The sequence below is a fragment of the Emydura macquarii genome, unplaced genomic scaffold (genome assembly GCF_026122565.2).
Source record: "Emydura macquarii macquarii isolate MOO-44397 ecotype Brisbane River unplaced genomic scaffold, CSIRO-AGI_Emac_v2 contig_312, whole genome shotgun sequence".
In the NCBI taxonomy this organism is placed as follows: domain Eukaryota; kingdom Metazoa; phylum Chordata; order Testudines; family Chelidae; genus Emydura; species Emydura macquarii.
The window spans coordinates 15,098,693-15,113,186 of record NW_027130449.1 but is presented as its reverse complement, the minus strand read 5'-3'; the positions used below and the strand labels follow the sequence as shown (position 1 = coordinate 15,113,186).

Below are 14,494 nucleotides of genomic sequence, written 5' to 3'. Positions count from 1 at the left end.
GAGGTCCTGGGTATGGAAGACCTGATGGGCCAGGATGAAGCGGTAGCGGGGACATCAACCACTGCGTTACCCATGGACAATAGGGTTCACCAGGAGCTCTTGAGAAGGGTGGCCCAAAACCTGGGTCTGCAGGTGGAGGAGATTAGAAAGTCCATAGACCCAATGTGGACATTTTGGCTCCAGAGGGTAGCCCTGCCTCTGATTAAAACGGTGTAGTCCACGGCAAAGACGCTGTGGCAGATGCCAGCCTCTATCCCACCTACAGCAAAAGGGATAGAGAGCAAATATTTCGCCCCTTCCAAAGGGTATGAGTATCTCTTTACCCACCCTCAGCCTGATTCGCTCGTCATGTCTGCGGCGAACAAAAAGGAAAGGCAGGGGCAGCAGGGCCCAACACCAAAGACGAAGGAGCCTTAGAGACCCAACCTGTTCGGGAGGAAGGTCTACTCCACTGTGGCCTGCAGCTGAGAATTGCCAACCAACAGGCAATCCTCAGCACATATTATTTCAACTTGTGGGACACGATGGCGAAGTTTAAAGACCACCTTCTGACAGAGTCCATAGCAGAGTTTGGAGCCATGGTAGAGGAGGGAAAAGCGTAGCCAAGGATATCATTACAGGCTGCACTAGATGCTGCAGACTCCGCAGCAAGGACTATAGTTTCAGGACTGGCCATGAGAAGAAGTTCTTGGTTGCAGGTGTCAGGCCTCTCACCTGAGGTCCAGTCCACCATCCAGGACCTTCTCTTTGAAGGAGCGGGGCTGTTTTTGGAGCAATCGGACTCCAAGCTCCACAGCCTTAAGGACTTTAGGGCGACACTGAAATCCTTGGGACTGCATACGCCCTATACACACAGGAAGCACTTTAAGCCGCAGTCTGGGCAAAGGTTTTATCGTCCGCATCCTCGGCAGGACTTCTCCAAGAGAAGGTGCAGGAGTAATAGGCCCCAACCGTAGCAAAGGCACAGAGAAGCAGCCACCAGTTACTTACCTTCTGTAACTGTTGTTCTTTGAGATGTGTTGCTTGTGTCCATTCCAAAACCCACCTGCCTACCCCTCATGTCAGAAACGATCGGCAAGAAGGAACTAGAGAGATGGCAGGTCAACGGGCCCCTATATGCAGCACCATGGAGGCGCTGCTTCGGGGGATGCCTACACCAACCCAACAGGTACCACTGAGGGAAAAGCCTTCTGACGACTGTATATATGGTGCACGCACACCTGCTTGGAATGGACATGAGCAACACATCTCGAAGAACAACAGTTACAGAAGGTAAGTAACCATTTTTTTCCATGAGCGCTGTGCTGCAGACAGTGCCTCTTGCATGGATTTAGGTCCTTGTTCATACTGTACTGTCAGACCATCTACACTGGAGTCACTACAACCATGCTTGGCAGGAGTTGTGCTCTGGCATCGAGGGGGAATGCTCAGGGCCTGTGAAGAGTCTGGAGAGGGCTGAGTTAACCAGAGTTCGCTGTACACTGCCTTAATTTCTGATCAAGGCTGTTAACTTGAGTTAAAGCTTGCTCTGAGGCCATGACTTTTTTTTTTTTTATTATAAGTCTCTGGGGAATGGTGATGTTTTTCAATAGATTTCATTTTCAATAAATTTCATTTTCAGTAGATTTCATTGACTCAAGCCTCTACACCCTCAATTCAAATCTCTGTCCTCCCTCCCCATCCATTGGAATCTAATATGCTAAAAAAGTTTCACTTAGTGTTTAGCTGTAAGTCGAGGCGCTTCCCTCAGACTAATGGATAAATAGTGCAATGATCCAACATGACTAGGGGGTGGGTTGTGAACAAACTGACGGTCCCTCTTCCCTTCCGGAACAGCAAAATCCTTTGATTTGTTGCTTCTTGAGTTCAACTATTTTCAAACTGTGGAAGTGAAAATATTTTTTGAGGCAGTTGGATCTGGTCCATTTGGGTCCGTCCTTTACATTCTCATCCCTCTTCATCCTGCCAATGGCTTTCCCAATAACTGGGATCAACAGACATGTTCCCCAGCTGCTGGAAGAAAAAGCTAGATTTGTTTCCCTTGATCTGTCCATTTGCTTTCCTCCTCCTCTAGAGTTGTGATTATATTCTGCTCACAGCAAATGTAACGTGGTAAAAGTAATAAAGAAAATTGTGAAGCTAAGAATTTGCGAATCAGAGCAATAGCTCCTAAAATGACAGAGGAGATTTTCATAGATCAGTAGTCATGATGGGGTTTTTTTCTTAATACTCCAGACCCTTTTAGCCATGAACACCTCCCTCACGCCCTTTATGACCCAGGCTCCCAATTTGATATAAGAGACTCATGTTACTATCTTTGCTGTAAAGGCTTCTCCATCCATATAGCTGCAACCTTAGCTTTTGGTAAAAAGACTGTACAGGATAAAGACTGGTTTGTCACATACTCTGAAGTATGTTTCCAGTTATTGAAGCAAAATGCACACCATATATCCACCACAACATGAACCCTTCTCCTGAAACATGCTAACCTCAGAATGGCCAAGAGCACGTTGCAGCAAACAGCAAGGCAATGTGCTCAATCATACTGGCTCTCTTTGTGTGAAAAGATACAAATGTCCTTTGAGAATGGAGATCTAAGAGGATGATGGAATCAAGAAACCAATAGTTCCTTCAGCCAAGAAGACTTCCCCACTGAAATCTCTTAACGAAGACATCATCAACAGAAGCAGTGATGGGTGGGACACTATCACAAGCTCTAGTCACATCTTTCTGAAGCAGCACTAAATGCAATCCCCCAGGCTCCAGACTATCAAAGAGTTTGATATAGAACCATCTATAAATGAGGTTGAAAAGGCAATCACCTCCCTGGCACCCGGAAAGGCTACAGGAAAAGAAGGAATTCCAACTGAAGTACTGGAATAAGGCTTAAACATCTGCACAATGTCTTGCTTGCCTGGTGGAGGGAAGAAGGGATATTGCAAGACATGAATGATGCCCACATCATAGTGCTGTATAAAACAAAGGAGAATGGAGTGATTGCAATAACTCTTCTCTCCTTAGTATTGCTGGTAAGGCCTTTGCACATGTCATTCTCAAAAGACTCCAAGTTCTTGTTGAATGCGTATATTCAGAGAGTCACCGTAGCTTCTGTGCCAGGAGATCAACTATCCACATAGTCTTCACTAAGGCAGCTGCAAGAAAAGTGTCAAGAACAGGGAAAGCCTCTCTACATGGCTTTCACAGATCTTACAAAGGCTGTTGACCTGATCAGCAGAATGGGTCTTTTCCGATTGCAAGAGAATTTGTTGCCCCCGAGTCCTCCTCAGTGAGATTCAATCTTTCCACAATGACATGAATGCTACACTCCAATATGATGGTGATCAAGCTGATTGCTTTGAAATCCATAGTAGTATAAAACAGGGATGTGTTTGGCACCAACATTCTTTGGTATATTCCTCTCTCTGCTGTTTTGTCATGATTTCTCATCTAGCACTGAGGGTATACATCTCCATACGAGATCAGACAAAAAACACTTCCATGTTGCACATATAAGACCTAACAGCAAAGTCAAACACCTGCTGATAAGGGAGCTCCTTTGTGCTGACGGCGCACTGTTCATCGCATACGGTGAAGATGAGTTTCAACAACTTGCCAGTAGCTTTCCACTAGCTTGTGACAAATTTGGATTAACCATTTGTCTAAAGAATGAAATGATAATGGCACAAGTGTGTTGATTGCATCAGAAGTTTCAATAGCTAGTACCATGCTAGAAGTTGTGCATAGCTCTGCTATCTAGGATCAACTGTATTGGATAATCTATCTCTAGATCACAAACTTAATTCTGGCATTGAAAAGGAAGCCACCATATTCAGCCAGCTAACTCACACCAAGATATGGGTCTACCAGCTGTGCATTTTAAGCACTCTGCTGTATGGTGGCAAGATTTGGACCACCAACAGCAGGCATGAGAGAAGGCTAAACACCTTCCACATTCATTGTCGTCTTCATATTCTAAATATCAAGTGGAAAACCAAGGTTCCTGACACAAAAGTACCTGAGAAAGCAAAATTGCCGATTCTAATCATTATTCTCAAACCTGGTCTGCAATGGATAGACAATGGATGCATTCTGAAGGATTTCCTGTAGAATTTGTGGATGCTCCAAGGCCACTGGGCCAACTTAGGCTCAGGTTCAAGGATGTTTGCAGGAAGGACTTGAAAACTCTCAGCACTCCAGGGTGACACAATACAGCTAACAGGCCGCCCTGGAGTGCTGCACTGAACCAGGGAGTCAAAGAGGCTGAAGAGATGTGGTTGAGAGACAGGAAAGTGAAGACAGCAAAGAGGAAAGCACATCAGGCTTCAGAGTCTTCATAATGCACTAACTTCCTCTTCTGGCCCTGTGCCTTATGCCTGCACTATCTATGGCAAGAGCTATTGCTCAGGAATTGGATGTTCTAGCCACTTGCAGTGCTGCAGCACAGCACACAGGAACTGAACTTCTTTGGCACTTTCACCATCTTTCAAGACAATGGCTGCCATTCCACGTTAACGCTTCTCCATTCATCATAAAGGTGTATGGGAGTCTGGCAGCCTTTGCTGCAGGGAACTTTATAATACCTGCCAGTTGGCAACAGTTGGAAATGCATCACCACAACATGGCAAAACCCTAGAGAGAGGGTCCTGCCTTCTGCTGTGCAGGCCTCCAGCTGGGTGAAGAGCAAGGCAGGCAGACAGCGTAAAAAAATGGACAAGCCCACAAGGAGCTGCGGAGTTGTCCTTGCTGACTCAGTGTCGTGTAAACAGACGGGCTTCCAGCAAGTTGCTGTTCGAGGCTCCTCCCTTTGCATCACTAGGTTTGAGGCAGTGTAGCCCAGGCTACTAGGCTGGGAGTCAGGACTCCTGAGTTCTCCTCTTGGCTCTGCTACAGATTCACTGGGTGACCATGGGCAAGTCACTTCTGCTCTGTGCTTCCATAGAAAGGGATAATGTTGCCCTGCCTTTTATGAAACACTTTGTGATCTGTGAGTGAAAGGTGCAAGGTAAGAGCTAAGTGGTTATTTTGTGAGGTTGTCTGTGAGCAGGGGCCAAGACTCTGCCATGTGTGATAGGACACCGTCCACCTGGAGAACAAATGGCTATTTGCCTATTTAAAATGGCTGGATTTTAACAGTTTTTTGCATAGACTTCTGCCAGCTCAGGCACCGTGAACCCTGTGACCTGGCAAGGAGAGAGCCTTCCTCAGGGTGCCTCCATGACAGTCTAAAGCCTGGCTCTGGCTCCCCTCCCAGCATGGGGACTAAGGAGTCTTGCTCAGAGATGGGGCACTCTGAACAGCACGCAGAGGAAGCTTTGGGTGAATCCTGGCCTTGCCCCCAGTCCAGCTGTGCCCTCGCTTTAATGCCAGAGCCTCCTAGTTCACATAAGCATGCAGTTGAGTTCAAGGCCTTTGCGGACGTGTTTGGCTCTGACTCCGGCTCCATTGGGGCTTTGTGCAGGTGGGGGTCCTAATGCAGAATATCTACTAACTGGCCTCCAGCTCTCTGTCAGGTGCTGTGCAACTGCAGAGCACTGCGTTTTGTTGTTAATTACAATTATTATTAAGTCGGAGTATTCTTATCGCTCCAGTGTGCAGTGTTCCCATCCCCTCGCAGCCACGAGTGTCTCTGGCTCCTGGGAGGAGAAGGGCGAGGGGCATTTGGGGCCGATCACTCACCAGGAGGGAAGGTGAAGGGGAGGAACTGAGCCACTCCCTGCTCCTCACATCTCCCTGGGAGGCCCTAGCCACCCAGATCCTGAAAAATCCCTGTCGTGTGCTGCCATCTGCTGGAGGCTGAGGGAATGCATAGCCCTGCCCTGCTGGCGGGAAGAGGCAGGAGATGGCCCCGCCCCCCAGCACATGGGTTTTGTTCTTTCCTGTGTTTTGTAAGGAAAGGGGATCAACTGCTGGGTAGAATGTCGGGCTGAGGGCACTGAACCCTCTGCCAGTGCCCCACACTCCCGATTCACAGACTCCCTGCTATTCCAGCCCTGGGCTCCACAGACACGCAGCTCTGCCCTGCTCCTCAATCCCAACTTGCAAACCACACGATCCCAGCCATAGGCTCCCCCACACCATAGGCAGCTTTGCCGGTGCCCCTCAATCCTGACCCACAGACCTCCTGCTATTCCAGCCCTGGGTTCCTCTGTGCCCCAGCCCAGCTCTGGTAATTGCCCTTAGTCCAGACATGCAGCATGTGCTGTTTAGCTCTGGCATCCTGCACTGTCTTCCCAGCAGTTCCTGCTATGCTGATGGTTGGTAACAGCTGCTCTCTCCTATGCCCTCTGCAGACTGTAATGTAGCAGATCCTGCAATGTCCACAGCCCCACAGCTTGGTCCTGGGTCCAACCCGCTGCCGAGCCTGAATGAGACCAGTTCTTCCAATGCACCGCACAACGCTGCTCCTGGCCTGCGGCCCGATGCTGGAGGCGGTGGAGGTGGTGGTGCCGGAAAGCAGCCTTCCCAGTTTGTTTACGTCTTCACCACGCACCTTGCAAACACGTAAGCGGCAACCCTCTGCGCCCTCCCTATTTGCTCTGGCACTAGGGTTGGTCTAGCACAGCTGCAGCCTCTGGAGCAGGTGGGATTGGAGGTTCCCTGGGTTGCATCTAGCATGACCCTCCTTGCCCAGCCACAGTCTCTCTAGCTTAGTTGTCAGGTGCTGGTGGAGAGACTTCATCTGAAGTGCTGCCCTAGCGCTGCCAGCTGCAAGGGGAGCAGTGAGTGCAGCTGGCGGGATCGTTGTTAGAGGATCGCAGGGACATGAAACGTCTGTGGGTTGCTGCCAGAGCAGGATACGCGGTCGGATGGATTAGTGGTGTGATTGGGGAGGGCCTGGGAGAACAGAGTGCAGTGGTAGACACTGGGTGCTAACACCCTAGATTACTGGGTGACTTCGGCTCGATCCTTTCATTCTTTCGCAGTGTCTCAGTGGCTGATTCTCGGGGCCCTGCACATCTTTAGAGAGCCAGCTTAGGTCACAGCTAGACTCTTGGGAAATTCCTTTCACTTTTTATAACTTTTTGTTTTATTTTTTGGGTACTTTAGGCTTTTTTGTTTTATCCATGTGGGAGGGGGTTCGGTCCTGCCCCCAGGAGGAGTGGGAGGCTCTGAGGGGGTGTCGTAGAGCAAGCCTGCCCCTCACTCACTCCACAGCAGCAGCTCCTGTCCAGCAGGGCTGTGCCTGCCTCCCCACTCTGGGTGTTGAGAGTTGGCACACCGAGTCACAATGCTGCTCAGGTTTGGCCCAGCTGCCCCATCATGAGGATGGGGAACGTGGCTGGGCCAAATTTGAGTGAGTGGAGCTGCAGTGTTATGTGGAAGTCGCAATACCATTCACTCAAGTTGGGCCTGGTGACACACCCAATCCCTCTTGTTATGATGGTGGAGGGGATGGCCAAGCCAAACTTGAGCAGTGTTGTAACCCTGTGGGCCAGGTCACAAAGCCTGGAGCAGGGAGACCGGCCTAGCCTCATGGGACGGGAGCCACTGCTACAGGGTGTTTCATTTTATTCATAGTTGTTGCTTTTATTTTGTGTTGTTTCGCATTTGCAAAGAACATGGGATTCTAGTCTGCATATCCCAAAGTGTCTCCTCACCTGCTATATCCCTCTGGAGCAGCACACAGCAACCAGTGCAGAGCTCAGCACATTGTACAGTACTGGAGTGAAGGGGAAATTGCAAGGCAGATGTTTTCCTATCAGAGAGATGCCCTGAGATGTGTGCGGAGCAGGTGGCAGTTCAGTGCCAGCTCTCCTCTGAAATCCCCATGAATGCCCAAACCTCCTGGGCTCATCCCCTGGGGGCAAAGGGCAGAGGTGACCCTGCTTGGGGGTCTGAGCCTGTTGCTAAGTATTTCTAGCCTGACACTTGGCTGTTCTTGCTCTCTCTCTCTCTCAGTGCTGCAGAAGCCGTCTTGCAGGGGCGAGCAGACTCCATCCTGGCCTATCATCAGCAGAATGTTCCCCGGGCGAAGTTAGACCAGGTATGGCTGGGTGTGAGCCAGGTACTCCTGTTTGTGCATGCTGCTGGCTAATGGCTCCATGGCCAAGGCCACGGGCAGTCGCACTGTGACCTGTGCTTGCGGTTCACTCTCTCTCGAGGGGGATGGGCTCAGTTGGTTCTTGTGGGAGTTTAGGGCTTGAAGCCCACCCAAGGTCTGGGGCTGAACATGTTTCCTGCTGACTTTGGCTTCCCCTTTCTCTCCCAGGCTCCAGCTCCCAAGGTGCTGGGAGTCGTCGAGCAGCTACCACTTAACCCGCCTGCCTCCAGCACTCCGCAGTCCCAACCCCCAGCATCTCAGGGCAGCCAGGCACAGCCTCAGCCCCCTGCAGCACAACCTCCCCCACCCCAGAGCATCAGTCAGCCAGCTCTGCCTGCATCAAGCACCCTACCCCAGGAAGGGACGGGAGAGGACATTCGGCAGGACCTTACTCCAAACTCTGTGGGGAACAGCAGCGGCAGCAACCACCCCAGTACACCCACTGCCTCCACCAACCCCATGCAGCCGGGGCAGGTGGACTCCTCTAGTGCTTCCAGCTCCAATTTACTGGGGGATGGACCAAGTGCTGGAGTAGCTGGAAATGGGCAGGTAGGATTGGGCTCCAGGAATCCCATGAACTCAGAGGGGCTCTCAAAGGAGCAGCTGGAGCACCGGGAACGTTCTCTGCAGACCCTGCGGGACATTGAGCGCCTGCTGCTGCGTAGCGGGGAGGCCGAGCCATTCATGAAGTCCAACCAAAGCTCTGGTGAGGGTGGCTCTGCTCCCCATCCGCAGCCCCCAGCCACCCAGCCGCCTGTGGGCATGAAGAAGTACGAAGAGCCCCTGCAGTCCATGATTTCACAGACACAGAGTCTGGGGGGGCCCAACTTGGAGCACGAGGTCCCCCACCATCGGGGCTCTGACATGGGGCAGCAGATGAACATCATGATGCAGCGGCTGAACCAGGACAGCCTGACACCAGAGCAAGTGGCCTGGAGGAAGCTGCAGGAGGAGTACTATGAGGAGAAGCGGCGGAAGGAGGAGCAGATCAGCATCCACGGTCGGCCCATGCAGGAGATGATGATCCCACAGTCCATGGGTGGCATGATGATCCGGGGGCCACCACCGCCCTATCACAGCAAACCTGGGGAACCATGGCCTCCAGGAATGGGCAACCAGCTGCGTGGGCCCATAGAGGTCCCAGACCCCATGCAGCTGAGGGGAGCTCCCCCCTTCCCAGGGCCGAGATTCCCTGGAAATCAGATGCAGAGGGTCTCTGGCTTTGGCGGGATGCAGAATGTGCCCATGGACGCCCTTGGGGCCATGAATGCTATGCAGCGGCCAGTCAGGCCTGGCATGGGGTGGAGCGACGATATGCCACCAATAGGAGGCCCTGGGAACTTTCCACAAGGGAGCCTGCCCTACCCTTCGGGGCAAGGGGACCCTGAGCGGTTCATGAACCCCCGAGCCAGGGAGGAGATCCTGAGGCACCAGCTGATGGAGAAGCGCCCGGTGGCGATGCAGAGGCCCATGGGAATGTCTGGCAGCTCCATGAGCCAAGGCCTGGAAATGGAGAGGATGATACAGGCTCACCGGCAGATGGACCCATCCATGTTCCCTGGCCAGATGTCAGGAGAGAGCCTGGGTGGCACACCCCTGGGCATGGACTTCACGGGTACCCGGGGAATGCTGAGTCCACCTATGAACCAGTCGAGCCTCCGAGACATGGATGCACCCATGGGACCTGGGAACCTCAACATGAACATGAACGTCAACATGAACATGAACATGAACCTCAACGTTCAGATGACGCCACAGCAGCAGATGATGATGTCACAGAAAATGAGGGGCCCTGACATGATAGGCCACCAGGGCATCAGCCCAGAGGATCTGGCCAGGGTGAGGGCTCAGAATGGCAGTGGCGGCACAATAATGGGGGGGCCACAGAAGATGATGATCCCCTCACAGTTCCCCAGCCAAGGGCAGCCAGGCTTCTCAGGTGGGCAAGGCCCCTATCCCAGCATGCCCCAGGAGATGGGCAATGCCCCAGACATGTTTAGCCCTGAGCAGGGTGCCATGCCTATTGGGAACATCAGCGGCACCACCAGGCTCAGCCACATCCCTTTGCCGCCAGCTTCCAATCCCCCTCCCACGCAAGGGGGCAACCTAGCCAACATGCATCAGGCACCCTCACGGGGGCTAGGCCGCAGGCCCTCTGACCTCACCATCAACATCAGCCAGATGAACTCCCCTGGCATGGCCCACCTCAAGTCCCCGACGCTCAGCCAGGTGCACTCACCACTTGTTCCTTCCCCATCTGCCAACCTGAAGTCCCCACAGACGCCCTCGCAGATGGTCAGCATGCCACCTTCCAACCAGTCTGGGCCCCTGAAGTCGCCCCAGGTGATGAGCTCCTCCCTCAACGTCCGGTCTCCCACCAGTTCACCAAGCCGTTTGAAGTCCCCTTCCATGGCCGTTCCTTCACCCGGGTGGGTGCCATCACCCAAAACCACCTTGCCAAGTCCAGGAGTCAGCCAGAGCAAGCAGCCCATCAGCATGAATTCATCAGCTTCCATGGGAGGGCTGGATCAGGGTAAGCTGCTCCACTGTGTGTGTGTGGGGGGAAGGCTTAGGGCCATAGATACTAAAGCCTGGTGCTCTGAAGGTCTCTGTGCACATTGCTGGTCACTGTGCGGCCCACTAACCCTGTGACTTTCAGACCCATATTTTCCACATACTCAGACTACTAGTGATTACCGGGATATTTCCCTGCAGGGCAGCAGTGGGAACCTGGCTGCCCGTAACCAGCTCTTCTTGAGCTGGTATTAACTAGCCAGCTCCAGGGGCAGGGCTATCCAGCTGCCAGCAGAGCAGCATGGTGTGGTTGAGTGTTTCTTTGATTTGGGGTCAGCAAATGGACATCTGAGGCCCAGAACCAAAAGCGCTGTGATACCAGCCCCAGTCCCTTTTCCAGAGGGATAGAACACACCAGCTCTCTCTGTGTGCCCTCTCCCTTTCTGTGTCATGCATCAGGCCAGAGGGCAATGTGTCTCAGCAGCAGGAAGAAGGGAGCAAGAGCCTAGATGATTGCTGTCTCCTGGTGGGCTGAATACGTGCCCGACACGTGCAGTCTTTCTCTTCTTCTGGGGATTAATGCCTGTGTTTTGCAGTGCCCCATCCCACCCCCGAAGCCCTGCTCTCCTATTCACAAGGAGGAAAACTGACCAGGCAGCCTAAAATGCACTGTAGGGTTTTGGAGGGAGACTTTGGACCATGTTAGAAATGGGGGCCGAGGATGCCAGCGTTCCCAAATCCCTCTGCTCAGGGCTCATGCTCTCCAGGGTTGGGTAGGGGAAATGGATTGCTGGGAGACAGAGGCCTTAAACGTGTGCCCTGACTTGGGGAAGTGTGCTGAAAGTTCAAGGCCAGTCCTGATTGGTGCAGCACCCAAAGGAGGGGATGGTGTGTGTCCCCCTCACTTAGCACACCTGGCCTGCTTCATTGCAAGGCTTGGGGAAGTTGCAAGATGTCTCTAGCCAATGCCCAGTTCCGTGCATTTCCTTGTTTCTTTTCTCAGGCCCCAGGTCTTGTTTTCTGCAGAGACATTTTGCAGGTAGATCAGAATTTAATCCAGTTGTTTTTGCAGGCAGCATTGTCTAATGGCCAAAGCAGAGTCTGAGAGTCAGGGCTCCAGAATTCTAAGCCTCGTTCTGCCACTGTCACCTTGGGCAAGTCCCGTCACCATTTGGTGCTTCAGTTTCCCCTGGCCCTGACTGGAGTGTTTTTGTCCCTCTGGTGTTATCAGGATTCCCCATCCACACTTCATTTCTGCTACATCAATCTGCACCTGGGGTGACAGGATGCGCTGGAAAGCTGGGTTCCATCCTAGGCATCAGGGAGCTTGTCTGCCTCTCCCACCATGCCTTCTAGCAAGGTTAGCCACCCACAGCAACCCCCCAGCCATTTCCCTGTGCAAACAGGCTCTTCCCATCCAGGCCCACTTGCTTGAGCAGGCCTTGAGTGAATGCAGAGCCATTGCCTGCCAGGCCATTGCCATCCTAACAAGACACACAGGTGCCAGAAACCTGCCCAAAGCTACAGCCAGGGAAGGGATGTCAGGGTGAGGCCTCTGAGGTATCTAGTGCTGGAAGAACAGCTTCAGGTAGCCCAACATGGTGTGGGCAGCATGTGCTCAGAGCTACATAGCCTGGTGGCGTGTCAGTCCCATTGCGTACTCCCATCCACAGTGAACTGGCAGCTGCATTTTTTGCACTCTCACTTGTCCCCCACGCACTTGGGATGCACACACGTGCCCCAGGTTTCCAGGTTCTGACTTCTCTGCACTGGCTTTTGAAGTTAGTGTGCATTTTGTCCCCAGGCATCCAGCAGGGACTTGAAAAAGAAGCAGGTAGGGGAAAGGGGCAAAATTTTCTTTGTCCCAGTCTAGAAAAAGGCCCCAAACTCAGTGCCTTCTACACCTGCACCGCCCCTCCCCTTCTCCAGCTCAGAAAGAGATGGGCCAAAGCTGGGAAGTTGGGACTGGACCAGATCTAACTCCCCCATAGTTTGGGGTGTCTGGCTCTGGTGCTAACCTCAGCAGGTGTTCCCAGCACAGAGCTTCCCCAGAGTCCATATGGACTTGGGTTGGGGGCCAAGCCTGGTTTAGGTTTTGCAGGCTCCTTGGCTCTTTGCAGTTCCAAGCAGAGAATTGGGGCCACTGCCTGGCGAGCCAGGCTGCAGCGTGCAGGCAGCATTAAGCTGGTCTCTCTCTCTTGCTTGCAGGTTCACTCCCTCCTGGGCCTCGGAGCAGTTCCTCCGCACCAGCCAGTAACCCTTCTAGCACCATGAATCCCAACATGCCTTTTACTTCCTCTCCAGATCCAACCCCCTCCCAGAACCCCCTCTCGCTGATGATGTCACAGATGTCCAAGTATGCCATGCCCAGCTCCACACCACTCTACCACAATGCCATCAAAACCATCGCCACCTCTGATGACGAGCTGCTCCCAGACAGGTCTATGCTCCCGCCAGGAAGCATGCCAGGTACGTTCCTCTGAGACTGTGCCGGCGCCAGCAAGGAGAGCAACCTGGAGCCGGGCTCTATAGGGTAAGACAGGTCTTGTGGCTCTCACACAGACATGGAAGGCAGGACACCTAGGTTCTGCCCCCGTCTCCAGGAGGGAGTGTGGTTCTGATTCTCAGAGCAAGGGTCAGGAATTCTGTTCCCGGCTCTGCCGCTGATTTCCTCTTTGCCTTGAACAAGTCACTTAACTTGTCTGTTCCTGTTTCTCTATCCCTCCCTGCCTGTGGGGGGGGGGGGGCGGCACTAGGCTTAGTGCATTAATGACTGGAAAGTGCTCGGGGTGCTAGCTAGGGAGAAAGGTGTGCTGTTGAGAGCCAGAGTAGGAGCACATGCCTTTGGAGCTGCAAAGAAGGAGAACAAAAGGGTTAATGGAGTCCAATGAGAGCACTTATCCTGTGGGGAAGAGAAGAGTTTGTTCCAGACACAGGGAGCAGCCTGGAGAAGAAGTTGGACAAAGAAGAACACTGAGTGCGTGCTCGGTGGGGACAGGGCGGGGTGTGATCCTTGTTGCGCGCCGTTCTGTGGAAGGATCACTCCTTTCCAAATGTATGACTTTACATGGTTGTATCCTTGCCAAACGCAGGGAGCCAAGGGGACCCTAGAGTTTCTAGCCCAGCTCACAGCCACAGTCAGCCTGGGCCAGAACAGATTCTGGGGGATGCAGCATGCGTGTTGGTTACATGTACATCCCCGTGCCTGGTGGGGCTGATGTGACACTCCCTAGTTCCCAATCATCTCTCGATCCTCTGTCACCTCCTTTCTGTCCCCACACACCCAGTGCCCTTCCCTCAGCCATGTGCCTGAGTAGCCTCTTCGGGGTGCAGGGCCTTGTTCCAGTCCTAGAGCTGGAGTCATAGGAACCACATTTGCCCTGCCTGGAGGAGGGAGGGGGCTGTGACCTTTGGGATGCCCCTGAATTTTTCCCCTCGTGCCAGAAATGTCCCATCACCATGGTCTCCCGCACAGAGCTCTGCTGCGTAGGAAAGGGTATGTCCTATTGAAATGGGGAAAGCCTGAGCGGGGACTGGGCTCTCCAGTCCATGCAAGGTCCCGGTGCCTGCATAGTCAGCGGTGTGAGAGAGGCACAACCTGAGAGCTCTTCAGTTCTGATTTCAGAAAGTCTTTCTGACCTTCCCAGTGTGGGGCCAGACCTCCTTCCTGCCGGCTGTGAGCACTAACACTAGCACTGGCAGTGCTGCGTGCTAGGCAGGTGGCTGGCTGTCCTTCTCAGCAGCCACCACTGGGAGGCACGTTGGCGCTGCGTAGAGGTTGCCAACTAATGGCTGTGCTGAGGGTGTTTACTTGACAGTCCTTCCTTGAGCTGGGGCTGCAGCACAGCCTGCAGAGGTTGCTGAGCTGGGCTGTCCCAGCCTGCATAGCAACAGGTGCACAGGATTGGCTGGGCTGGTAAGAGCCACAGGCCCACGTAT

General features: G+C 53.0%; 1 protein-coding gene across 6 annotated transcripts in view; it reads left to right on the top strand.

The window, feature by feature from the left end:
* Positions 1–14,494, top strand: part of BCL9L (BCL9 like) — a 90,782-nt gene that overhangs the window by 70,344 nt on the left and 5,944 nt on the right. For 5 of the 6 annotated variants that reach the window (XM_067566545.1, XM_067566538.1, XM_067566531.1 and 2 more), the window contains 4 exons: positions 6,291–6,501; positions 7,900–7,984; positions 8,210–10,574; positions 12,764–13,024. In XM_067566545.1, coding sequence (XP_067422646.1) covers positions 6,291–6,501; positions 7,900–7,984; positions 8,210–10,574; positions 12,764–13,024 — 2,922 coding nt within the window. The remainder of the gene's footprint in view (positions 1–6,290; positions 6,502–7,899; positions 7,985–8,209; positions 10,575–12,763; positions 13,025–14,494) is intronic. The other variant, XM_067566555.1, reaches the window with a different exon arrangement.